This window comes from Acomys minous (genome assembly GCF_964271855.1).
Source record: "Acomys minous genome assembly, chromosome: 9".
Classification (NCBI taxonomy): Eukaryota; Metazoa; Chordata; class Mammalia; order Rodentia; family Muridae; genus Acomys; species Acomys minous.
Window position 1 is genome coordinate 69,952,517 of NC_140490.1, and position 25,176 is coordinate 69,977,692.

At 46.1% G+C, this 25,176-nt stretch overlaps 1 protein-coding gene and 1 pseudogene across 2 annotated transcripts; one reads left to right on the forward strand and one right to left on the reverse strand.

Annotated features, from left to right (window-relative positions):
• Window positions 1-9,639: 9,639 nt before the first annotated feature.
• Window positions 9,640-20,520, reverse strand: PRSS16 (serine protease 16). Its single transcript, XM_084795699.1, has 13 exons — window positions 20,365-20,520; window positions 16,748-16,962; window positions 16,511-16,665; window positions 15,621-15,720; window positions 15,358-15,487; window positions 14,116-14,239; window positions 13,864-13,941; window positions 13,734-13,781; window positions 12,974-13,264; window positions 12,111-12,252; window positions 10,882-11,061; window positions 10,662-10,807; window positions 9,640-10,562 (listed from the first exon to the last, which is right to left on the reverse strand). The coding sequence occupies exons 2-13, from the start codon at window positions 16,884-16,886 to the stop codon at window positions 10,512-10,514; spliced, it is 1,584 nt and encodes a 527-aa protein (XP_084651825.1). The 5' UTR covers window positions 16,887-16,962; window positions 20,365-20,520; the 3' UTR covers window positions 9,640-10,511.
• Window positions 20,324-24,302, forward strand: LOC311605882 (tubulin alpha-1B chain-like; annotated as a pseudogene). Its single transcript has 2 exons — window positions 20,324-20,508; window positions 22,866-24,302. The product of its transcript is annotated as a tubulin alpha-1B chain-like (transcript).
• Window positions 24,303-25,176: the final 874 nt, after the last annotated feature.

Here is a 25,176-nt window from a genome sequence, read left to right on the forward strand (position 1 = left end):
TAACAGCAAACGCAGTGGTCATATATGGTTATAAGTAAATTCAGATCTTACAAGAGGTGAATTTATTAAGAAAATTCCCTAAATTTAGTAAATGGTGGCGAACAGATTTGCAGTTATATAAACTAAGACAGGGTTAACCAATATTTTGAACAAAAATCAAACTTCTTACACGTCCATGTTAATGAAAAATCAAGATACACAATTCCTACGATAGATGTACGTTGCCTGTAGTCGAATGTGTGGTGTTATTTATTGAAAGAAAATCAGTCTCCTTCCTCCTCGGTGAAATGTGGTAAAACAGCCTCTGACACTGGAGAGTGCGAACACGCTACTTCCCATTATAATATTTTGTCCTAAAAAAGTGTAGGCTATGAGCTGTGAAACTGAATGTGAAGTGGCCTTGCAATTATGAACAGCCAGCGTGTGGTTCCCTGAAGAAGACCTGCTTGCGAGCGCGCACACTGCCGGACTCGCTGAGACGGTCAGCCAGCCGAAGAAGGGCATGGAACAGCATTAGAAGTGATGAATACGGTCACAGCACACTGTGTACAAGTACGAAATTGACAAACAAAAACAAAAACCCAAAACTTTAAAGAAAGATGTTTCAAGAAAAGCAAGGGTGACTTTGGGGACTCCTGGGGCAGACTCTGGTCTGGGCTCCAGAGCTCAGATCCCGTCTTCCTGGCCCCTGCCAACTCTTGCATGCTTGCTAAGGCCTGTAATTTAGCGGAGATGGGAGCTTCAGAAGTAACACAAGTCCCACCCCACCCCACCCCACTCCTCGCTCACATGACGTCATCCCTATGACACCCTTCCCCATCACTGTTTCCGTGACGTGTGCTAGAGCAAATGGGTCAAGCTTGGATCTTTCTCTACCCACTTGCGCCCGTGGCCAACCGTGTCCTCCTACTTTATCTGTTATTCCTGCACGCGAGGAGCGGAGACAGGAGCATTAGAAGTTCCAGGCCATTCAGCCGCAAGACACCCAGGTGAGTGTATTTCTTATGGAGACTTGTAGCTTTCTCCTGCGATTACTTCTTGAGGCTTTTTCCTTTTCTCCCTCTAAGAAACAAACAAACAAGAATAAAGATAGTTTACCAACAAAGATATTTAGCTTTACTAAGGTGGGATTATTAGGAATTAATTTTGGAATATCAGTTTAAGTGAGAAGAAAACTAACTGAGGTCCCACCGAGATTTGAACTCGGATCGCTGGATTCAGAGTCCAGAGTGCTAACCATTACACCATGGAACCATATAAGAAACGACATATGTCTAGTTTCTTCCAGGAGTTCTATTTGAACGGGGGGGGTGGGGGGGGTAGGGAGAGAGACAGAAAGACAGAGACAGAAAGGGAGAGAGAAGCTTTTGTTTTCTATTTTTATGCCTTCCCCCCCCCCGTCTTTTATCTTTTTATTAAGACAGAAGCCAGCTCTGTAGCCCAAGGTGGCTTCAAACTCGTGATAACCCTCCTATCTCAACCAGCACGGGGCTTCTTTCTCCTCTCATGACCTTGACCCAACACCTATTTTAACAGAAAAAAATGATTTCAAAGGTAGGAACCCTGCTCCGCACCCACCCATGGCCAAGACTTCCTACCAAGTGGTTTGGGAATCCGAGCGCTGGGAACACAGGTGAAACTGCTGAACAAGGCAGAGCTTCTCCAGCGTGTGGAGTTTTGTGGTTGCCTTACCCCAAGACTCAGCACCCGGGTGAACCGGGCGCAAGAATCTATATTACAGACGAGGAGCGTTGAATCTGAAACCTAATGTCCATCTCAGTTTTGTGGACAAATCTGACGTTTTTAAGAACACATATGGGGGAAAATATTTTTTCCAAGTTCACAGTAATGGGCCGAAACATTGGTGTTTAAAACACTGAAATAAACGTGCCAGACTCAAGGAGGGTCGGTGCAGCCCTGTGATTGGCAGGCTTACGAGGGGGAACTGAACGTGAGGAGACCTCAGACCACTCAGAGACCGCCATGGCCTCAGGAATCCCTTCTCACTGGCTCACTTAGGTCGCCTGGTTCTGACGTGAGCGCATTCACATAACTAGGTTTCTCAGATGGGTTGCAGTGAGTATCTCCGCTTCCCCGTCCCATTTTGCATGCTCCTGTCAGCATTAAATGGCCCGAGCGCAATACTTGTAACACAATTTTTATAAAGAATCTTGAGTAAATTTGTTGTTCAAGAGAGTTCAAAGACGCTCTCCACATGGTTCGCCTGAGCTCGGTTCTCCTCAGTGAGAATCAGCCTCCGAGCCAAGACCTGATTTTAAGTCTAACTCAGGGCATTAAACTAGGGGGAATTCTAGGAGAGCACTCCCAGGTTCCCTTCTGAGAGCAATACTGTGAATTCTAAGCCCTATGCTGTAAACGTCGCGCAGAGGGAGAGCACCTGGGCTGCCTGGTTCTGAGTGAATAAGGAAACATCATGGTAGGAACCGCCTCTCTCATTCTGCTTTAGGATACACTATTGGAAATAAATACTTCTAAGTGTAAGCTCAGAGATGTGCTTATGTCTTACTTTCTATTTAAAATGTCGTTGCTGGCGCTGGGTGATGGCTCTGTTATGCCCAGATCTCGAGATCCCCAGAGATCATTCAGGAGCCACTTCCCATGCAAGGGGCACAAGGGTTACTTATTCAAGCCCAGAGCCATGGGTTGGGAATGAGAGCACAGGGCTTAGAAAAGTGTGTGTGTGTGTGTGTGTGTGTGTGTAGGTTTTAGACAAAGAAATGGGCTTTACAGTATATGATTGAATGACATTTGAACAGACAGACAGACATGTCTGTCCCTGATTGGCGGTTGTTATGTGCCAGACCATTTGGGGTCAGTTTGACCAGCAGAAAGTAAATTTGGACTCGGGGCGCTTTCCCAAAGAGCTGATTGGTTGTTGCTAGGTGAGCACCCAAGGAATGTAAGGTCAGGTTCATTTGTGGTTGAAGTAACCTGAAGTAACCTAGAGGTATAAACATTTTTTTTTTCCTTAGAGCATAAACATTGGCTCTTAGTCAGCTTGACCTCATCCAGGGAGTTCTTTCTGGGCTAGAGCTGGAGGTCTTTGGTGATACAATGGAGTCTGGTAGCTTTTTAACAGAATGAAGTTAGTCAGATTCCACATTCTCTTAAAAATGGAATTTCCTTTTCACAATGGGGTTACACAGGCTTCACATCCCCTGCCCCTCCTCATGTCAACCTTTGATTTTATGGCTTTTGTCTAGTATACAATGGGTTGCTTTGTGTCTTCAAAACCCTAAATTTGACAGCGTTAATACAGTTTTGTCATGATGTAAAGTCTATCATATAAGGAGCACAAAGCATGACTGGGAGAAACAGAAGTAAGGGCCCATTTGTCCCTTATGCCAGAGAAGCCTTTTTGACATAGCATTTCAGCCTATTAAGTGGGATAATGGATGACGTAGTCTCTTTTGCAACTTCTTCTAGCTAACATTAGGATGTTCTTATCAGGAGCCCAGGAAGGCTGGAAAGCTTGTCAATGGGGCACTTATCAGAAGCATCTGTTTAGCCCATTTAGTTGAAGAGACAAGGAGCAGTCAAATCTATGCGACTGGTTTACATCAGCTTCCAGCAGGCCCAGATCTCAACAGCTTGTGATCTACAGGTGGTCTCTGGATGGAGTCTGATAGCCAGGTAAAAATCTGCTGAGACAAACATAGACTAGGGACAGAAGTTAAAATTGTGTCCAGAAGACAGCCAGTAAAAGTATGACCATTTTTTCTCAGTCCAGAAGCCTTGATATATAGATTGGACAAACTTGTTTTTAAAATCTTGATCTTGTGACTAATTAATAAGCAGTCAGTGCATACACTCACACCTACACAAGCAGATACATAAAAATTGTTTTTAAGTGTCACTACTAAACCAGGCATGATGTTGCTCATCAATAATCCTGGCCCTGAGGAGTGAAACAGGAATTCAAGGTGAGTTTAAAGCTGCACATTGAGCTTCAAAATAGATAGATAGACAGAGAGATAGATAGATAGACAGACAGACAGATAGTTTAAAGCTGCACATTGAGCTTCAAAATAGATAGATAGACAGAGAGATAGATAGATAGACAGACAGACAGATAGTTTAAAGCTGCACATTGAGCTTCAAAATAGATAGATAGATAGACAGATAGATAGATAGATAGATAGATAGACAGACAGACAGATAGTTATCATTAACAAAGGAGAAAACATGAAAATTTAAATCCCCTTCACATGGGACCACATCTCTCAACAACCATCTGCCCTCTGCTAGAGAGTCCCTGACTTCTTCTTAGGAGCTAGGCAGCTGGCCTCCTTGTTTCGAAAAGAGACATTTCAGAGTTGGTTTAAAAAGTTTAGGCTCAGCATGTGTTGTCTCTCCCTCTCTCCTGAAAATCTCCCATCAAATGAAGCAAAGTGTTTGTTTGTTTTTCTTTTCAAAGGTTTATGGGACCCACCAATATTATGTTCAAATAAAACCTTTTTGAAGGGATGTTTTTGTGAAAAAGATGCCCTTGTCTTCACCTGCTTTTGAATGGAGGAGTTGTTGAGTCAGGGGAATATGACGTCTGCTACACCATAGGAACATGGCACCCTGCTGCACTTTCTTTGTTCACAAAAAGAATTTTTTGTTCAGCCGGGCGTGGTGGCGCACGCCTTTAATCCCAGCACTTGGGAGGCAGAGGCAGGTGGATCGCTGTGAGTTCAAAAAAAAAGAATTTTTTGTTCATACAGGGTTCTCCAGCACTTTTCTTTTTAAATTAGAAAACGATCACAGTGACTGAGCCTCTTTTATGCACTGAAGTCTGACATAGGGAAAATCTGTGAGCCACAAGTGAGGACACATATGGGAGACATTTTCTTTCCTAATAGTTGTCCAGAAATTTAAGGCTGCTTTCCAGGAGGCATCAAACATTTCCTCCATCCTTTCTTCTTTTGGGTTTTCTGGGCATAGGACATTCTGGGACCTCTGTCTTGTAGGAACCAGAAAACAATGGGGTAGGCTGGACTTCAAGACCAGAAACTGTCCGTCGCTGTCTCCAAAGAGGATGGCACAATGCTAAGTAGACGTGGGCCTCTCTCCTCGCCTATCAGGTGATTGAGATGATGTTCCTGGAACCTCTTGCTGGGAGAAGGAAAAAAAAATGTTGGTGGCCTGGTACTAGCCAGAAATGGATATTATCTTCCCCGAAAGAGATCCCACATAGGTCTGAGAAGTTATGAGGACCACAAGAGACTGGAGTCAGCGACAGTGATGATGATGGCTAGTGGGAATGGTGACCCATGGGTAGGAACACACTCCTCCAATGCTTAATTATGCACATGTCACTGTTTTGTTTAAAGCTGACTCTCTAGGGTAAAGGTGTGTAGTGCAAACTCTGGGGCCCCACAACATGGAAGGGGAGAACTGGCTGAAGAGACTTTTCCTCTGACACCTACCCCACCACACGCTAATAAATAAATGAGTGAAATTAAATAAATGAAGCAGAGCCCCACGTCAGGACCTGCACTGTGCACCTGGGGCTGGGAGAGAACGGGGAGCAGCTCACTGAACCTCTGTTACTCTTACAAATGTGGTCAAGTTAAAGAAATCTCCTTTGTAAAATTTTCACTGTCCTAGTTTAAGTGATCCAGGATGACTTGTGAGGGTTTCCAGGGCCCAGACTGCCATCCTAGATAATCAGTATTAGGGTCCATTCTGTGACTGGCAGTGCTTATGGGGTAAACACTGTTAGCCGGGGAGGCTGTCTACCAAGCAAGGTGAGGCCTGGGAGTTTGTAGGAGAAGGTCAAAATAAATGGTTGCCTGGTAGCTTTAAAAGAAGCAAGGATTTTAAAGCTTTATCTTAAAATGGCACAGTAAAGAGATCCGTAGAAATAGGCCAGTTGCTAAGTAGGAACATGTCTGACTGGATCAGAAAATTCTAGGTTAGTTCCTGACCGCCTTGGATATGTTTTTAACGCAGCCACGGGTATGCCTTTCTTCAAATTTGACTTTTGCTTTAGTGGATACTGATGAGAATTCCAAGGTCTTTCAATTACTATGAAACGGACCCTCCATATAGACCCCTCTCCTCTCCCATGTGACAAATACTCTTGGCTGGAATGAGACTTCAGCAATCTAAGACATTTAATTTCAGATCACCTCCAATGCGAAAAGGATTTTTATACCCATAGATGGTTTTAGTTTTAAATAAAAGATGCTTTGAAGAAAACATAAGAGGAAAAGGAAACGATGTGAGTCTGTATTCAATATTTTTCAACAGTTTAGACAAGGACCCTGAGATTCGCATGGGAAAGTGACAAGATCAGAGCTGCTGTAGGGGCCCAGCAACCAGTGCTATTCAGGTCAGACCACGACAGACTCTCAGGGTGCCCACACTCAGATTGCAGTGGTCACCCTCTGAGGAAGCAGAAGTGCGTGCATGCAGTGTGTCCTGGAAGATCCTGCTCTAGTGAGCTAAAGGCTGGCAAGAGCTGGGCACAGGCTGAGGTGCCCTTTAAACAAGAAGCCCAGTCTTCCTTTGAATTTTAGATTTGTGGTTATTTTTCTGTGCCCACACAACCCAATGGTGTTTTAGAGTCCCCTAAGTTCAAAATTTCCCCCAGGTAACATTCTCCCTCTTTGGAACAAGAGCTGGGAACAGACAGCTATGCAGGGCAGAGCACCCCAAATGGGAGCACTCCCTGCTTAATGAAAACCAGGGGGAAGAGGATTAGAAAAACTTACTGATCTTAAATTTTCTTTCCAAATCAGCCGTGAAATCAGCCCCCTTTCTCAAGTTGTGCAAGCCTACAAGGTAAAGAAAAGACATTTCCTTTCTTTTTAAAAAAGATTTTATTTATTTTATACATGAGTGCTCCATCTGCATATACACCTGTATGCCAGAAAAGGGCATGAGATTCCGGTGTAGTTGGTTGTGAGCCACCATGTAGTTGCTGGGGGATCGAACTCAGGATCCTGGAAGAGGACACAGGACTCTTTCAAGCTAAGCCATCTCTCTAGCCCCAGAAAAGACATTTCTATGACAGCCTTTGTTCTGTGGATTTCGCTGAGGAGCCGAAGGCCAGCTGAGATCATTCACTTTGGGGAAACAGGCACTATGAACTCTGTACATCTTTATAATTTTTTTCTTTGACAGGAGTCATATTTGGATTTTTGTGATTAATAGACATGAACAGCATTTGTGTTTGACTTGAATGGCCAATGCCGTGTTCTGTTCCTCCTGGGGTTGTTGTGTTATTTCTGTGCTCTATTTCTGCAAATAGAGCACTTAAAATAATATAGGCTTCAACCAACCCAGAGGTGAGCCTTCAGCAAAAGTCCCTTTAGAGAGCTTTTATTTTAATTGTATATCTGAGATCAAAACACAAAGACAAAGGTAAAGGAATAACAAAGCTAGTCTATAGAAAACACATGTAAACCAGGAAAAAAGGGGAAAGAAAAGCGGAAACAGATTGGTGGGCTGCACTGTACACATAACTAAGACAAAGTTACCAATAACAATGTGAGGATCCCAGATTATATAGTAGTCAATTAAAAGCAGGGGAACTGCACCACCAAGGCAATTCTAGAACAATTTAAAACCTTCCTAAGTAACAAGAAAGAATTTTGATTTCAACTTAATGAATTTAATGAAATAGTTTTATTTATTCTTTGACAATTTCATACGTGTAAACAACAAATCTTGACTACCTTAACCAACCTCTCCCCAAGCTTCTAGAACACACCATCCTTCCCCTTTCAAATCCCCTTTCAATTTCATTGTTGTTGTTAATAATATAATCTGGCCAGCACTGCATGTTGGAATTCTGACTGATCTTTCTGAGTTGACTTTGTGCAGGTAACTATGCCTGCAGTGAGGTCATAGGTGCATTGGCCACGCCATGTCTGGAAGTACATATATCTATTTATTTATTGTTTGTGTGTATGTATGTGCATGCTATGGAGCACAAATGAAGGTCGGAGGAAAGGATTTGGGGTGTACAAGTTCTCTTTCTTCCTTTTGTGTCCTAGAGCTCAAACTCAGGCTTTTAGGCCTGGTGACAAGTGCCCTGAACATCTGAGCTACCTTGTCAATCCAAAATAAATTTTATGAGAAAATAAAACACATTATATTAAAAATTGCAACAGCCAAGCATGATAGCCTGTGTGGACCTTGGTGGGAGGAAGGATGCTGGTTGGGATTGCTTCCTAAGCCAGGCTTTATTATTTGAATTTCATTTCCTTTGTAAATAAAGGGACTGCTGGGTCATCTAATTTTTGAGGCTTGTCTTCTCGTTCATATTGTTTTCTATCAATATATGTAGTAGTTTACATTCCACACAATAATGTGTCTGACTCTCTTTTCTCTGTACCTTCACCAACACTTGCTTTCTCTTGCACTTTTGGTAACAATGGCCATCTAACAGGTGTGCCTGCTGCCTCCTCCACTTTTGCTTTGCTTTCTCTGGTGATTAGTGATAGTGAGGATGGTTTCATATACCTGTTGGCCACTCTTATGCTTCCTTTGGAAAAATGTTTAGTGGAGTTTCTGTCTGACAGCAAGTTGTTGTTGTTGTGGTTGTTGTTGTTGTTGTTGTTATTATTATTATTATTATTATTATTATTATTTCCATTGTGGAATCTAAGCTGGTGGTCAACTCATCATTCTCCTGCCTCAGCTTCCTGAGTGCTGAAATCACAGATGTGTATCACCACACCTAGCTTTGCGCATTTTTACTATTACTTTTGGTGCTGAGCTGCATGACTTCCTGGTGTTTTTATATTAGCCCCTGTTCTGACATGTGACTAATATAAGCTTTTCCTCAAGCCCCAGGAGGCCTTTTCATTTTGTTGTTTCCTTTGTTGTGCAGAAGTCTTTTAGTTGATGTGGTTTCACTTAATTCTTATTTTTGCAAGTCTGGGACCATGGCAGCCTCTAAGATAGCAGGTAGGGAAAAGAAGGAGTGATACGCTTGAGATTTAAAAAACTTTAAAAGGCATTTATATGATATTCAAAATATCACTGCTAAGAGTCTATTACTTTATCACCCTCCAGTGGGGTGAGCCCTCTCCAAAAGCCCTGAGAATGCTTGAGGGGAGAAGATAGATCAACACCAAAGCCATCCAGGTGTCAGACTCAAAGGAACTTTGCAGAAGGTATTCGGAGGCACACCCAGCAGAGCAGGAGGGAAACCCCAAGTATGTGGATTCTGCAGGAAGGGCAGGCTTCTCTTTTTTGGGAGGGGAGCATGACTCTTAAAAGATGATAAGCATATGCCATGTGTGAGACCAGCACATATGCTAAATGTCTGAATGGAAAATGTGACAGACCTGGTGAGGAACTGTGCTTAGAGGCTGATAGAGGACCAGGGTAGGTCCTGTAAATAGAACTCAGGTTAGCCCTAACTGGCAAAACTTGTCCTCTGTTTGAGCTTCCTCAAAGCTTCCTCAAAGAGCTCTCCCTCTTTCCTGACGTGCTCTTTAGAAGCTCTCCCTTTCCCAACTCGCTCCTTCCTACAACTTGTGGCAGCTGCTCAGAGGTGTGAGCTGTGGCACAACTTAGGAAACTAGCTTTGGGACCAACCTCTCAAAAGGAGACTTAGAAAACCAGGGTGGTGAGCCAGAACTCAAGACATTTCGGGCAGAAAGCTAGAAGTACTGGAGAGTGACATTTGAGAGTAGAGAGAGGGAGGGAGTGAAGACAGGAAAAGGAAGACTAAAAGAGGGCCAGAGGAAGAGAAGTGCTGTGCAGCCGTACCTTCCCAATGGAAGTATACAGAATGGAAAAAAACTGCATTGACATCTTTTCTTTTCCTGCTACTGTGACCAAATAACTGACAAGAAACATTTAAGGAGGGAAGGGTTTGCCTTGGCGGGCTCACAGTAGGGGATACAGTACATCCCAGTGGTAGCATTATGGTGGTAGGGGCATGAGACAGCTGGGTACATCATGTCCTCAGTCAGGAAGCAGAGAGAAGTGAATGCTGGCGCTTATAGTTTTCCTTTTTATTCATCTGGGACCTCAGGGATGGGATGTTAGCATCATTTCAGGCATGGCTTGCCTCTTCCAAAGACACTGCCGAGTTGGGTTTCCATGGTGATTCTAAATCCAGGTAAGCTGACAATGAAGGTTGACAACCACAGACTAAGACCCAGGAGAGACAGGACGTGGAGGTCATATGCAGTGGCTGGACAGTCCAGAAGCAAGAGGGCAGAGTTCAAGCCAGATTCCAATCTGGGAGAAGGTGGCCCCAGCAGGGAGGATCACACTTCCCTGATGTTTACCATTCAGAGTATCAAGACCAACAAAGGACAGAGATCATTTGCCTACATTTACACCAGTCTGTGACAGAGCACTTCTGGTTGGCGATGACGATGGCTGGATAACAAGCATGCAGATCAGGCACTGAATCTCAAGTCTAGAAACTTCCTCCTTCCAAATCAGCTGCTTTTGTACAGTGAAGAGAAATGCCAGGATGCAGTTGCCATGACGACGCTGGTGAAGAACTGGGTTTAGATCCTGCGTCTATTCTACTTGTTCTTGATATCCTTGAGCCAGGCCTGTAACTGCTGGAAGATTCTCTGTGGAGAGGTAGGGTCAGAACTCACGTCAGTAAAAGAAGGGCCATTCAAATAAGTATGTAAATGAGACTACAAAATACTCAGAGCCTTTCCTCTTACCTGGCGTCCCAGGCAGAGGCTGGGAGGGTCTGAGGGCCTCACAGGCGCCATATCAAAGCAGTGGGAGGCAGTAGGAATGAGAAGAGCTGGCTCAGAGGGCCCCAAGTTCTGTGTTACACTCAGTACATGCCAGGGATCTGTGTCTCCTGGAAAGAAAGGAGAGGATGATGTTGAGCTGGGGCTACAGAGTTGTGTAGCTAGGTTCTAGTGGCATACTTACCGTTAACGAACAGTACTCGGGTGGCTCCAGGGGTCTGGCCACCATAATAGGAGTTTGTCTGGGCCACAGCCTGGGCAACAGAGGCAGGTAAGAGACCAAACACTTGTTCACATAGATCAAGCTGGAAGGGCAGTGCTGGGAGCTGGGAAAAAGGACACTGAGGACTCTCACAGGTGACATCTGTGGAAAGAGAGTTCCTGTAAATGTGAAAAATACATATAGACAGCCCCTGCTCTCTTTCAATAATAGTGTATAGAACATCCCACAGTAGTGGCCTCCATAAGCTCACTGCTCTACCAAATAGAGCCCACATATCTCAGACCATGACATCCCCAAGTGACTAGGGTGGTGATGGAAAAGGCCAGGACGACTGCTGTGAGTTTAAGGTAAGCCTGGCCTGCATGACAAAACTCTGCCCCCCAAAGGAAAATAAAAGCTTAACTCTGGAGTAGCATGACCAGATTAGAGGAACGATACAGGATGCCTATTTCATAGATACACAAAACTCCCACTGCTTTTATACATGTGATGTTTGAATTTGTATCTGCGTCGTTTTTGTCTGTTCGTTTTCTGCAGTTCATATTTAACTGGTCATTCTGTATTTTGTCCAGTGATTTCAACCATGGATCACTGAAGTACAATCCCATATTTAGGAAGATTTCTCTGGCTATAGTGTAGATGTCGCACTGCACAGGTGAAGTGAAGGCATAGAGATGCAGAGGCTTGGGATCCAGGCAGCAGTGTGTAAGGTCCCTTGCAAGACCACAGGGTAAGAAGGAGAGAAGGACAATGTAATTCCCATCAGAACACCAACACAGTTCTTTACAGACCTTGAAAGAAAAATTCTAAACTTCATATGGAAAAACAAAAAACCAAGAAGAGCTAAAAACAATCCTATACAAGAAGCAGAGACAAGGAAGACTGAAAACTGTCCAGGTTGCAAAGTGGGCAAGACTCAGGGCTGGACAGGACATCTGGACAATAGGAAGGAGGAATCAGAATAAAGTTTCTAGCCCAGGGACTGAGCAAGGCTGGAGACATTCTGGGATACAATACAGAAAGCACCAGGAAAGAGGAAAGCACTCGTGTTGAGGCCTGAGTGTGAGTGTTTACTCTCTCCAGCTAGATGCCTTTGGGGTTACACAAGACCTCAGAATCTGTTCAGTTGTGACCATGAGTTCAGACTATCTGTAAGATGCTTTGGTTTGGGGGTTAGTTGGGTCACTCACAGAAGCCAAACTCAGTGCACGTCTGGTACAACCACTGCCGGTCCCCCACGCCAGACACTTGAGGCTCAGTGTTTCTCAGCTGTGCCACTGTCTCCGCTCGGGAAAAGCTTAAACACTTCTGGCCCATGCTGCGCAAGACGATCTAGAGGACAATATGTATACACATATATAGGTGCATACATACATAGCCACATTGCTCTTTTCCCAGCAAGCCTATATATAGTAGGACTACAGGTCAGGAGTGAGGAGAAAGGGTGAGTTCCTGAGGTTTTTCTGGGTGTCAGAAGTCAGTGGGATTCTACCCGAGGAGGTCCCAATAACTTAATGGCCAAGGTCTGATCATCAAGCTACACCCCAGGCAAGAGTTAATCGTTCTCCCTGTTTGCTCTTCTGTAAGTGAGATAAAATAGTGCCCATCGCCTGAGAAATCAATGAATTAAGTTCTGTGTGGTGTTCTTAAAGAGCTTGGTCCAGATTAGATCAGGAAAAGTGATGGCGGAATCGTAGCTGTAGAATGGAACTGGGGGTACCCCTAGAACTCTGATCCCGGAGCTCCCCACCCTTCAGTGTTAAATACGATTGTGCATTTGCTGTCTTCCAGACCCTGCTGCTGCCAAGACCACATAACAAGACAGAAGAGCTAATAATCACGGTCTCTAACATTTGTATACTGTGTGTTTAGTACTTGACTGCTTAATAAGGTAATTTTACTATCAGCCTGGTGAGACACGCAAGGCTTATTTTACAGATAAGAAATTTAAGGCTAAGAGGAGAGTTTCGTTTGTCTGAGCTTAGCCGGCTGGGGTGGAAGCATAGCTTTGGTACGACAGCTTCTGACTTGAGCACGTGTCCCGGTGGCTTACCTGCACCGCCTGGCGAAGCCCAAGGTACGGTGTGGAGTGACTGCGGTTGCCCTGGTTCCCAAGGAAGAGTCCGCAGAGCTGGCGCACGCTTAGTGGCGTTCCTGCCTGCCCGTTGTACTGCACGGTGCCTCCCACCAGCGCCTGCAACGCCCCCAGCAGCTCCGCCTGATCTTCAGTAAGGTCCAGGGACCCGCAGGCGCCCAGTTCCTCCCTCAGCACAGCTTGAGACGCCTGGCCTGAGCGCAGCAGCCGCTCCACCTCCGCGAAAGCTGCGGAGGCCGCCCCGAGACACTTGGGAAACCAAGACGCGACGTTTGCTGGGTTTTTGATTTTTCCCTTCCTTGGAACCGCATCCTCTTGGGGCGGTTCCTATCCCTGGTCCCTGTCCTCTCTAAATTTTCCTTTCCAGTCTCCCGCATCTTCTTTAGGTTCTACCCTCACTCATGCAGACCAGACTGGAGCTTGCTTAGAGGTACCTGGCCATCGACGACTTCTCCCCCTAAACCATCACGCCCGGTATCGGCCTCGCCCTCTGCTTTAGCCCTCCCCTCCCCACTGCCTTGGGCCCCCTTCCGACAAGGCACCTCCTCTTTGGACGCTTTGCTTAGTTTTCAGTTCCAGCAGCTTCAAAAACCTGACTGCGTGCCTGGCCTAAGGCCTTCCGTGACCTTTCTGTCCTAAGGCTGCTACTCATTCTGGCCAGGTTTTCCAGAGCTTTTCCCATTCCCCCTCCTTCCTCCGCACTGTAGGCCCCGCCTACCTCCTGTGATCCGCCTATGGCAACTTGCGTCAGGCTTCTGGCCACTACCTGCGGCGTGTGGGAAGTACCTTGGGAAAGTGCAGGTTTTAGCATTGGCCTCCCTTCCCGCCCCATGAGGCTGACTTCTTACCAGGTTGTAGGCGGAGAAGTCCACTACCGCCCTCACCGGTGCGGAAGAGGCAACCGCAGCGAAGACTAGGTGGGGGAACTACGAAAGGAGGGGCGTCAGTCTGGGACAAGTAGGGGTGCCCGGGCCCGGAGTCCCTCTCGGGCCCCCGTGACAGGCGTGGGCAAGGAGGGGCGTGGGAGTGTGCCCCCTACCCCCGTACCCGACCCCGTAGGCCGACCACCCCGTCTTCTCCCATCCGAAAAGTTTTGGGACCTTCAGCCGGGCCCAGGTCGCCAGCGAGCCAGCATAGGAGCCCCCGAAGCAGATCCAAGGGCTGGAGGCAGACACATTGAGGAGGCGAGAAAGCGCCTGGCGGGCAGAGGCCACGTCAGCCAGCCTGCAAAGGAGCAAAAGTCGAACCCTACAACCTTTGGGTGCCGCTGTGCAGACCGGTACCAAAACCTAAGTTGGCCTCAAGGTTCCTTCTGATGGCTTTAGCTGCCTAGGCCAATGGAGAAAGCCCACCCAGTTTAGGTGAGAACTGAAAAGTGCCCTAGCACGTTAGATTAAAAACTTAAGAAAAACTAAGAGAAGCCAAAAGTAGTCATGGAGGGCGCCCCAGAAGAATAAGAGCTCTAGGCAGGATAGGCTAAGGAATAGGGACTGGGAGAAACCCAAAGAGAAAGGAGAAATATACTGGGGTCTTTCTTTTCCAGAGCTTTTCTGAGGTGGTTCTCAGTCAGTGTCTTGTAGCTGCCATTCGAAGCCAATTGAGTTTCCACAGAAAATTGAGGTAGGGAGGCACAGAGAGATAGAAATAAGACAGGAACAGTCAGGCAGACCGATAGAGGGAAGGAGGCACCAAGCTGAAAAGGAAGAGATAAGCCTGGTTGAAAGCATGAAAGCAGGTGAGAGGTTGGAAAAAGATGGTTGGGATTAGTAACAGAAGTGAGGTGCACAGAAGGAGAGAGAGACATAAAAACACCTAGGAGAAGGAAGGCCAGGTTCCTTGAACAGGGAAGAGTTCAGGAGCTTGAAACGGTATGTGCCAGTGTAGCAAGAGTTGGAACAGCTGAGCTACACTGTGAATGTGAGCTAACTGGGCAACCTTGTGGCTCCTATAGACTTCTAAGCAAAAGGGAGATGTAAGGAAAGAGTCAGGATCCAATTTATGCTAAGACAGGAGTTGTATTTTCTAGGTAGAAGTCAAGGGCAGCCACAGAGGATGTGGCTATAATGTAGCTAAGAAATTCTGGTGGTCTGGAATAGTATAGTCCGTAGTGAGAGCTTTAATGTTCTTTGGACAGAAAGACAAGAATGGAAGTCAGGAGAAAGACAGAGATAGGGAGAGATGGCGTTAGAGATGACAGGAGAAAGATGAAGAGACTACGAAACGCAGAGAAGAAAAGGGGCAGCCAGAGAGAATAGTGGGCAGGGGCAGAGACACAGCTATGGAGACACCCACACACCATTCGAGCCCTAGACTTCCAGACACCTTCCTTATCCCCCACTCACGCATGGCGGCTGGACAAGTAGCAAAGCTGGGCCGTGTCCAGGCCCCCAGCGGGCATACTCAGACCGTAGAATCTGTGCTCCAGGCTTATCACCAGGGCCCCCCAGGCAGGGGCCAGTGCTGCAGGATGCCCTGTGAAGAGCACATGGCCGAGAGGTGGATGTGAGTTGAGTATAATAAGCTATTGGAGCTTCTCAGGTCTCACGATATCCATCTGCGGCTCCCCTTCCTGCTTAACACCAGCTCCCCACACCTGGCTTCTTACCTGCCATCACGGAGCCAGGGCCAAGGCTGCCCTCACCTCCTACGTGCAGAAACACCGGTGCATCTTGGCCAGTCCTGTGTTGGTCATTCACCCAGTACCTCTAGGAGTGGCGATGAGAGAGAAAATGACAATGAATGTCTTGACTCCCTCCCTCCCTCCCTCCCTCCCTCCCTCCCTCCCTCCCTCCCTCCAGGCTTTCCCCCAAAAAACTCATGCATCTGCTTAGTGTTGTCTTGGCGGGGCTTGTCTAGAGTACATAAACTATAAAAGTAAATTTGGGGGCCCTGGGGTGCAGAGGTGGGCACTCCAGTTACTGCCCAGCTCTACGGTGCTTTTGCACGCGGCTCAATAAAGTATTTTTCTTAAAAAAAAAAAGTAGATGTTTTTATTTATGTTTTTACTCTTAAATCCTCAGGACAGAAGGAAGTGGCCGGTGCATGGTAGGCAGCTGCTGTTTTGTGAAACAGTGGTTGGTTATAGAGTAAGAAGTGACTGGATTTAGGAAGAGTGGCGCAACCTCTGGAGATTACCTGCAGAGGAGGCAATGAAATGGGCGAAATTTATTTATTCCTTCTTGTGGTTTTTGAACACCTGTTGTCACTACCGATCTCAAGGCTAATTTGAATTTCTACAACATGTTAAATGTCCCCCCCCCCCCCCCCCCCCCGCTTTGAGATAGTCTATGTTGCAGCACTGGCCTCAAATTCAGCATGCGGCCCAGGATGACTTTGTGCTCTAGAGTCTCCTGTTCTCATCACTCAAATTGTGGCATTATAGGTGCACAGGATATAGTAGAAAGCAGGGGCTGGGCTGGGGCACACAGAGGAGGTATAGAGCGAGCGGACTGACAAGAGTGTCCAGCGGACAGTGGCCTCCTCTACTAGCCTCACCTGCAGGAAGGTCCTTCTGTCTGATGCGTTGAAGGGATCCAGTGGTTGCTCTAACCACCCTTGTTTGGGGACAACCACAGGACCCAGGCTTTGGCTTAAGCTAGAGCTCTCCTGAAACTTCTGAATGTGTTCTCTCAGGCGCCTGAGAAGCAAGGCTGTAAAACAGGAAAGCACAGAGTTAGGCTGGCTTCTGGAGGGCTCCCTATGGTGGCCTTCAACCCATCTTACCCGTCTTACCTGAAGTTGACAGCTCGCAGAGGGAGACCAGAAGCAGGAAACTCAACCATGGAGCCCTGGCTGCCATCTCTTCCGGTACTCGGAGTAAGGAAGGATCCAGGCACTCTACTCCTTCTCCATCACTGAAAACCTTTAACATGTCCCCAGGGCTGGCCTTTGTCTTTCACGCCAAGCTCTTGTTTCTTTTGGGCTGCCTCTCCTGGCAGGTTAGGCGTCTATAGTAACCACCAAAGCATACTCAGACGCCAGAGTCTGTAGAGGCTGGCTGACTCGGCAATACTCTCTGCACCTGGCTTTCTTTTCCTCAGGCCCCTCCATCTCAGTTTCCTCCTTGCCACAGTCAGCCTTTCCCCTGTGGACTTCCTACTCCCCATGCCTGCTTTACCCTCTCCCAGTTTCTTCCCTTTCTACCTTGTACCTCCGCTTGCACCTCAGGTTCTCCCTTCCTCTTACTTCTCCCTTCCTCTCTGCCTCTCAGCATATCTTTGGTTGTCTCAACACTCAGACTTCATTTGGTTCTTTGGTCCCAAATTTTTACCTTATCTTCTTTCCAGCCTTCCTATATTACCTTCACCACTCTCTCGGACCTACAATCCTACCCCTTTTTCCTTAAGACTCCTTAGAGCGGATGAAGGCTTATGCTACCTCAGAATTCTTACCAGTGTTTGTCCTTTCTGTGAGTTGCTATTTCATTATAACTCCATGGGTTTGCTCCCTTAATCTTTAATGTTCAGAAACATTTTCAAAGACAAAATGAGCTGGGCTGTGGTTCAGTTGGTAGAATGCTTGCCTAGCGTGCGTAGCACACTAGGTTCACTCTCCAGCACCTAATTAGCCAGGTGTGGTGATGCATTCGAGACTGGGACGCTGGTGGTCACATCACTCAGGAGGTGGAGCTGAGGAGTTCAGCCATCTTTAGCTACTGCCATGTAGCAAGTTGGAAGGCAGTGTGGGGTGTGGGAAGAAAATGTTAATTGCCAAAGGTATGGTCCTTTCTCTCTCTCTCTCTCTCTCTCTCTCTCTCTCTCTCTCTCTCTCTCTCTCTCTCTCTCCAGCTTAAGGTTTTATTCCTTTCCAGGCATTATAGTGTGGGTTCTTGGCCTGGGCTGAGAATCTGGTTGCAGAGTTTTTTGTTTTGGGGGTATTTGGCTTTCTGGAAGCTAGCTGAGGAAGGCTCTGTGCTGAGAACTGGTCACCAGGAAGGCCTCCACAGTGAGGGAGCTTTCTGGGCAGATCTGCTAGCTTGAGAAAGCTCAAGGTGGCTTCTCTCTTAGCCAGGACTGAGACTGTGTCCCTTGGGTCGGGGGTAGGGGTGTGTGTGGCTTGGATTTGTAAAAGGCCAGGTAACCTGCCGACCAAACTTGATTAAAATAAAGACAGTCTGGCCTCGTACCCCAGACCTCTGGGTTTTTAAACCAAGGGTATCTGAATTACAGGAGGCACACCCAGGATGCATTCTAGGACTTGTCTCGAGGGCAGCTTTGATATGTGCTTCTTCAAAGAGCCAGCTTTTGACACCTTTTGGCCTGAAGTCTGTGCAGTTTGATTTGAAAGTGCCCCTGCAAGGAAGGAACTAGCTTTTTACACACTTAGGGTCTTATGAACTGTTGCCAGCAGGGGCAACAGCCACCTATTTTTGAGCACGAAGCTTACTGGGAGCAGGTGTCTCTTCTACATATACAGGTAAAGGCCTACATTATCAGAAGTATTTAGATTTTGAAAATGTGTATGAGTGCTTTGCCTATTTCTATGTATATGTACTGTGTATGTGCCTAGTGCCCAGGGAGGTCAGAAAAGGGTATGAGATTCCCCAGAACTAGAGTTACAGATGACTGTGAGCCATCATGTAGGTGAAATAAATTTGGGTCTTCTCCAAGAGTGACGAGTATTCTAAACTGCTGAGCTATCTCTTCAGGCCCCAACTGTGAGAAGTATTTTTCATATATGTAGTTTGCCGTCCCTCTAACTAGAAAGTTAGCTCCACTCAGGGTGGGATTCACCTCTCTTCCTTTGCTAAACACCAAACTCCACCAACTGTGCACATTGTAATTATTTGTGACAACAATTCACCAACTAATTTTGCTAGATCTTCTTTAAATCTGTATCAAGGATTTGGTGACTTCCCACACTTCAGTGCTCTCTCTTCTGAGCCACCATTTCACTGACATGTCTGGGAAGCCTCTTAAAGAGTCTCCTTTTTCTGTAATGTGGCCGTTTCCACTTAGCAGACAGGAGATTCCTCAACTCTAAGACCAGCTATTCCCTCCCTCTCTTACTCAAAGTAAAATTGTAGCATTTAAAGTGACCTTTGAACTGCACATAACCCAGCCCCTGGAGCATCACAGTTTCATTTCATAACCCTTTCCTCTTGGGCTCACTGTTCCAGCTACACTGAACTGCTTTCAACTTCACAAGTTTGGCAGTTGTACCCCTTATAGCGCAAGCTTTTGTTAGGATGCTTTACCCCCAAACATTGGCAAGTCTTATTCTATCACTTTCCATACTGTTCCTTTTCCATTGTAATTTTTTTTTCTTCAGTGTTGCAGATTGAACCCAGGGTCCTGAACACAACTCCAAAAGATAGGGAACATAATAGTTAGTAAAGACGTACACTTTGTGCTTTACGGAGAGCGGGGTCTACTCTAATATAGCATCATAGAACTAGGCTATACCTCCCCGATGGAGCACTTGATGAAAAGTGTGTTTCCTGACTTGCCTCAGAAACTTTGAACAACCACAGGGACCTTCTCTACATGTCTGCAATGTCAACATTATCAGGAACAGAAGAAACTCAGGCTCAGGCTACATTCAACAGCAGGTTGTGTGTTTCAGCACTGGCCCTTAGTACAAGCCTTTTACCCTAACCAAGTTTCCCTCCCTCAGCCTTACCACCACTGTCCCTCTCTTTAATGGTAGCTGTCCCTTTTCAGACTCTAATGCCTTCAAGTAAGATTGGCTTGAACAATTCAAATGACATCAAGAAGAAACACACCAAGGACTCTTCAAGTCTGTCCATACTTTCTTTTCACACCAGTCTTCAAAGATTTGTTTTAAATGGGGAGGAATGTATAGCATTCTGAAACAATCCCAGAGGTTGGGATGAAGCAAGACGTGACTGGGCAGTGGAGACTGAGGCAGGAGACTCGAGATTCTGATTCCTTCAATTTTCAAAAAGTGGAGGAATTTAGACTCACAAAAGCTAGCAACCAGGCAAGAGGAAAACGGCATGAGAGATTGCCCTATGCTCTCCAGTCACTGAAGGAGCTGGGGAAAGGTCAGAGTGGACATGATGTCTTCAGAAATCAATTTGGCTCACCACACCACACACACACACACACACACACACACACACACACACACACACACACACACACACACACACACGAAAAAGCTGCTAAGTTGGAGTGTTTTGGTTTTAAAGTTCCTGGAAAGGATGGCAGGAAATTCCGAAAGGCATACATTAAAGCAACAGCAACAGCAATAAGAAACAATAATGGAAATGAGGGCGGAGGGAGGGAGATGGATAAAGTTTTAAACATGTAAACATTCTGAAGGTTAAAGCGATGAACTACGAAGATGAGACAGTCAAGGGATAATAGTTTTTCTTGCTTTCCTACCCCGCGGGTGAGACTTCACAAGAAGGTTCTTCCTGACTGGGTGCTCTTCCGGTTCCGCCTCCGGCTCCGTACCCCACAAAATCCTAGGAAAAGGCGGAGAGTGTGCTGCTGGGGCACTTACGCGGAGCTGTCCTTGCTCCCGAGGTAGCTGGTCTGTAATTGGGCACTTTTCTCGCTTTCCCCAGCGCACTGACTTGCGTTTTTGGTAGACTGCTCTAATTTACCAAGATTCTCCTTCCGGGCCATCAGAATCAGGCCCTGTCCTCTAGGGCTCGAGGACACGGTGTCCTGCTTCTGTGTGCTTTTCCTTCGTGTATGCCACTGCACATATTTCTTTGTCTAGGACTGGGATCCGGGATGATGAGATCTATCTCTTCACCATTTAAAAAAACATCAGCGGTTATCGTTCAAGGAAAAACAATTGTTGTTGGAGCTTAGAATAAAAATAAATTAGTTATGAAAACTGTATAAGAAGACTACGGACTTTTTAAAAATTAGGGAGAACAATATTTGAAGCTTAAGGGCTCAACTCAGATAAGGGTAGAATAATTAAGCTCAGTTTGCATCGTTTGTTTTAATTTTGTTTCTACTGGAAGCAGCCTCCAAGACCAAACCAAAGTAAAGCACCCGGAGCCATCAGGCAGGGTAGTCACTGCTCCCTCTCAAACAACCGCCGCCAAACCAAATCAAACCAACCAAACACAGAACAAATCGGCTTGGGAGTCAGGCGTGGTTATTCACATTTGTAATTCTAGAACTTTGGAGAGGATTGACGCTCATTTAAGGCTTTCCTGGGCTACAGAATGAATTCCAGGCCAGACAGCTTTGAGACAGATGACCCACAACAGAGGGCATAGAAGCCTGAGAAAGGAGACAAACCTGAAAATGCCAGAAAAAAAAAATCTAGAGAGCCCACACTTGCTCCTTAAAGAGCAACCCCGACTGGAAATGGCCTTCGCCCCCCCGGGCGTTTGTCTTAGAACTACAGCAGCTTGTTTGGCCCAGCTGGGATGCTGATACTGGCTTGTCTTCTGCTGCGCGCGCGTGCTCTGAAACTCATCAGATTGTGCGCTAGTCTCGGGCTCAGAGGCCGACTCTGTCACATTTGAACTCGCGAAAGCCGTTACTGTCCAGGCTTAGGCCAGCTCTGGTGCAGGAGGGAAAGAGTTTTCGCGCGGCAGGAAGTAGATGGGATGGGGAACCACCCATGGGAATCTGAGATGCTGGTCTCAGAGCTGTTACCCCATGCCTGCGCTCTCCATACACCAGCTCTACCACAAGCCACCCCAAATCCAAACTGATTCCTGTTCAGAATAAATTTCTGGAAAGGAGACAACATTAGAAGTCATTATGTTTGTCCGACACCCAGAGGATCTTCGCGTCCTGTTTAGGAAGACTAAAGAATCTGCAGAAATTAGGCAGCACATCTTTTGCTTTATTCCCATTTATTGAATTAAAGGATTGAGCCACCTGCCATGAGAATGCGGGCATCCTGAGATTCAGAGACAACATCAAGCCCTTAACCTTCAAGAGAGAGGATGGGGTCAGGCAATAAAGTTGTGAAGTGAAGTTTCGTGTAGTGGCTCATTCTGGAGTCTGAGGCAGAAGAATAGCTATGAGTTCCAGGCCAGTTCGGGCCTTATACAAAGTATAAAACCCATTCTTAAAGATAAAACAAGATGAAATCAAATACTGCAAAATGGAGCAGCATAGAGTCTGAGTCCTCCAGGTTTCCTCCTCCCACAGAGGGAGAAGGGCTTCCGCACTGCCCCTAAAGCACTAGCAACCAGCTCCTTCCAGATCCTTCTCAAGGTGGTGGATGTTGGAACAGGTGAGTCTACAAGGCACTTTCTCCCTGACACCAGAAGTTCCTTTTTACTGGAACCTCTTTTACCCCTTTAAACCCAGCCCTCTTCTGTGGATCGAGAGAACACACACAAAAGTAATGCTTCTTGAATGCAGTCAAGATTATCTGAACGAAAATCTCGTGGCAAGACAACGAGGATTTTCTTTAAGTGGACAACATGAACATTGTGTTCTTATAGAAGTTTTTAAAACTTGAGTCCTCGCGTGTTTGATTAGAGTGTGGAGCTAAGAACACCACGGTTGCAGCTCCATCCGTCCCTGAACAAATGTGAGGCAGTGACCACATCTTTTATCTTCTATAAACATTCCCTTGCAGTTAGCCACACCCAAACACACGTTGTAAATAAAGGTCTAAAACTGCAAGTAAATGTTGTCATTTCTTAATAATTTTTAGCCTGAACACCTGCGCATTTTGTCACTGACCCCTTCTTCCCTTTTCTTCCCCTTCCCTCTTTCTCTTTCCCCTTTCCTTACCTTTCTCCCTTTCTTTCCTTTTCCACTATCTTCCACCATAAATTCTGTTCATCAAGATGCCCCGCCCCCATCCTACCCCCAGGCCCAGGACTCTGAACAGTTTTGGAGACAAAGTAAAACATTGTGAAACATCTCATTGCATTAATTACTTCGACTCTTAGCTGTCAGGACCTGGTGTGTGCTTCTGTCACCCTCTCATTTCAACCCAAAGCTACCACGCATGAGTGTGTCTCTATCCACGCTGGCCAGGCTGGTGTCCAGATTGGCAATGCCTGCTGGGAGCTCCACCGCCTGGAAAATAGCATCTGGCCATCCAGATGCCACATGGCAAGACCATTGGGGGATGGGGGAAAAGACTCCTTCTACATCTTCTTCAGTGAGACAGGCACTGGCAAGCATGTGCCCCAGGCAGTGTTCATAGATCTGGAAGCCACAGTTATTGAAGAGGTTCTCACTGGTACCTACCATCAGCTCTTCTATGCGAGTAGCTCATTACAGGCAAGAAAGATGCTGCCAATAACTATGCCTGTGGCCACTACACCATTGGCAAGGAGATCATTGACCTTGTCTTGGACAGAATTTGAAAACTGGCCGACCAGTGTACTGGTTTTCAGAGTTTCTTGGTTTTCCACAGCTTTGGGGGCGGAACTGAGTCTGGCTTTACCTCCCTGCTGATGGAGTAGCTCTCTGTTGATTATGAAAAGAAGTCCAAGTTGGAGTTCTCCATTTATCCTGCTCCCCTTCCAAGGTTTTCACCACTGTGATTGAGCCCTACAATTCCATCCTCACCACCTACACCACCTTGGAGTACTATGATTGTACTTTCAGAGTAGACAATGAGGCCATCTATGACATCTGTCATAGAAACCTTGACACTGAGCATCAGATCTATACTCCCTTTAACTGCCTTATTAGCCAAATGTGTCTTCCATCACTGCTTCCTTTAGATTTGATGGGGCCCTGAGTGTTGACTTGACAGAATTCCAGACCAATCTGGTGCCTACCCTCTCACCCATTTCCCTCTGGCCAAATATGCCCCTGCCATCTCTGCTGAGAAAGCCTACCATGAACAGCTTTCTGTAGCAAACATCACCAATGCCTGCTTTGAGTCAGTTAACCAGTCACAACCAACGTGACCCTCGCCATGGTAAATACATGGCTTGCTCCCTGCTGTACTGAAGTGATGTGGTTCCCAAAGATGTCAGTGCTGCTGTTGCTACCATCAAGATCAAGCATAGTATCCAGTTTGTAGACTGGTGCCCTGCTGGCTTCATGGTGGACATTAATTACCAGCTGTACCTTGTAGAGGCCTGGCCAAGATCCAGACAGCTGTGTGCATGGTGAGGAACACCACAGCCATTGCTGAGACCTGGGTTCTCCTAGATCACAAGGTTGATCTGATGTATGCTAAACGTACCTTTGTGTACTGGTATGTGGGCGAGGTCATGGAGGAAGGTGAGCTCTCTGAGGTCTGTGAGGACATGGCTGTTGGTGTGGATTCTGCTGAAGGAGAGAGTGGGGAGAAAGGAGAGGAATACTATCCATTCTTTGAGCCCCTGTATCATGTCAAACTCCCAAAACTTCAGCTTCCACATTAAGCTAGCAGGCATTGATGCTATTAATTGTGTTACTTTCATTCTTTGATCATGTCTCCTCCACTATGTACCTGTAAGGTTTTTTTTCCCATAATGTCTCAAAGTAAAAGCTTTATGGGAAAAAATGTTCTTGAAAAGGTTTACTGTGGGTATGTGTTTTTAATAATCCTATCTGGACACATGGGTGAGGTCAGAGGAAAGCTTCCCAGGGACTGTTCACTTCTTCCTTGCAGGTCCCAGTGGGTGAACCCAGATCTGCAGACTTGGCACCAGGTGCCTTTATATGCTGAGATATTTCGTTGGCCCTTTATGTGCATTTTAAATTTTTCTTATTTTTTATTTGAAGTCTATCTATGCGTTGCTTGCCTGTGTATCTTGTCAGTGTTCGGAATGAATGGGTTATTCTAAGAAAAGAGAGACACTGCAGGATGAACTCAGGCTTCTTGGCAGCAGGGTGAACCAGTCTGTCCTGGACTGAATCTTGAACAGCTGCACAAAATTAGATATTTATTGATTGTTACATAAAAGGTTTTTTTTTTTTTTTTTTTTTTTTTTTTTTTTTTTATAAAACAAGTTCCTTATACCAAAGCCCCTAACTTAATCTGTAGGTTTCATTAAGGGAAACATCACACACCTGCACTGTTTGCAGTACTAAATAACACAAGACATTCCAAGGGTGCCAGGAAGGTCTTGTGACCAAAGTCATGCAAAGGTTGGAAAGCTCCTTCAGAATAGCAACTCTGTAGATAACAGAAACAATCACTGTTTTCTACAATGGTTTCTTCAAGGTGAATGTTCTAGAAGACAACTACTCATCCTGATGTCTACCCTAGATACAGTGAAAAACAACTGTTTCATTCTAATGTTTACCCTAGAT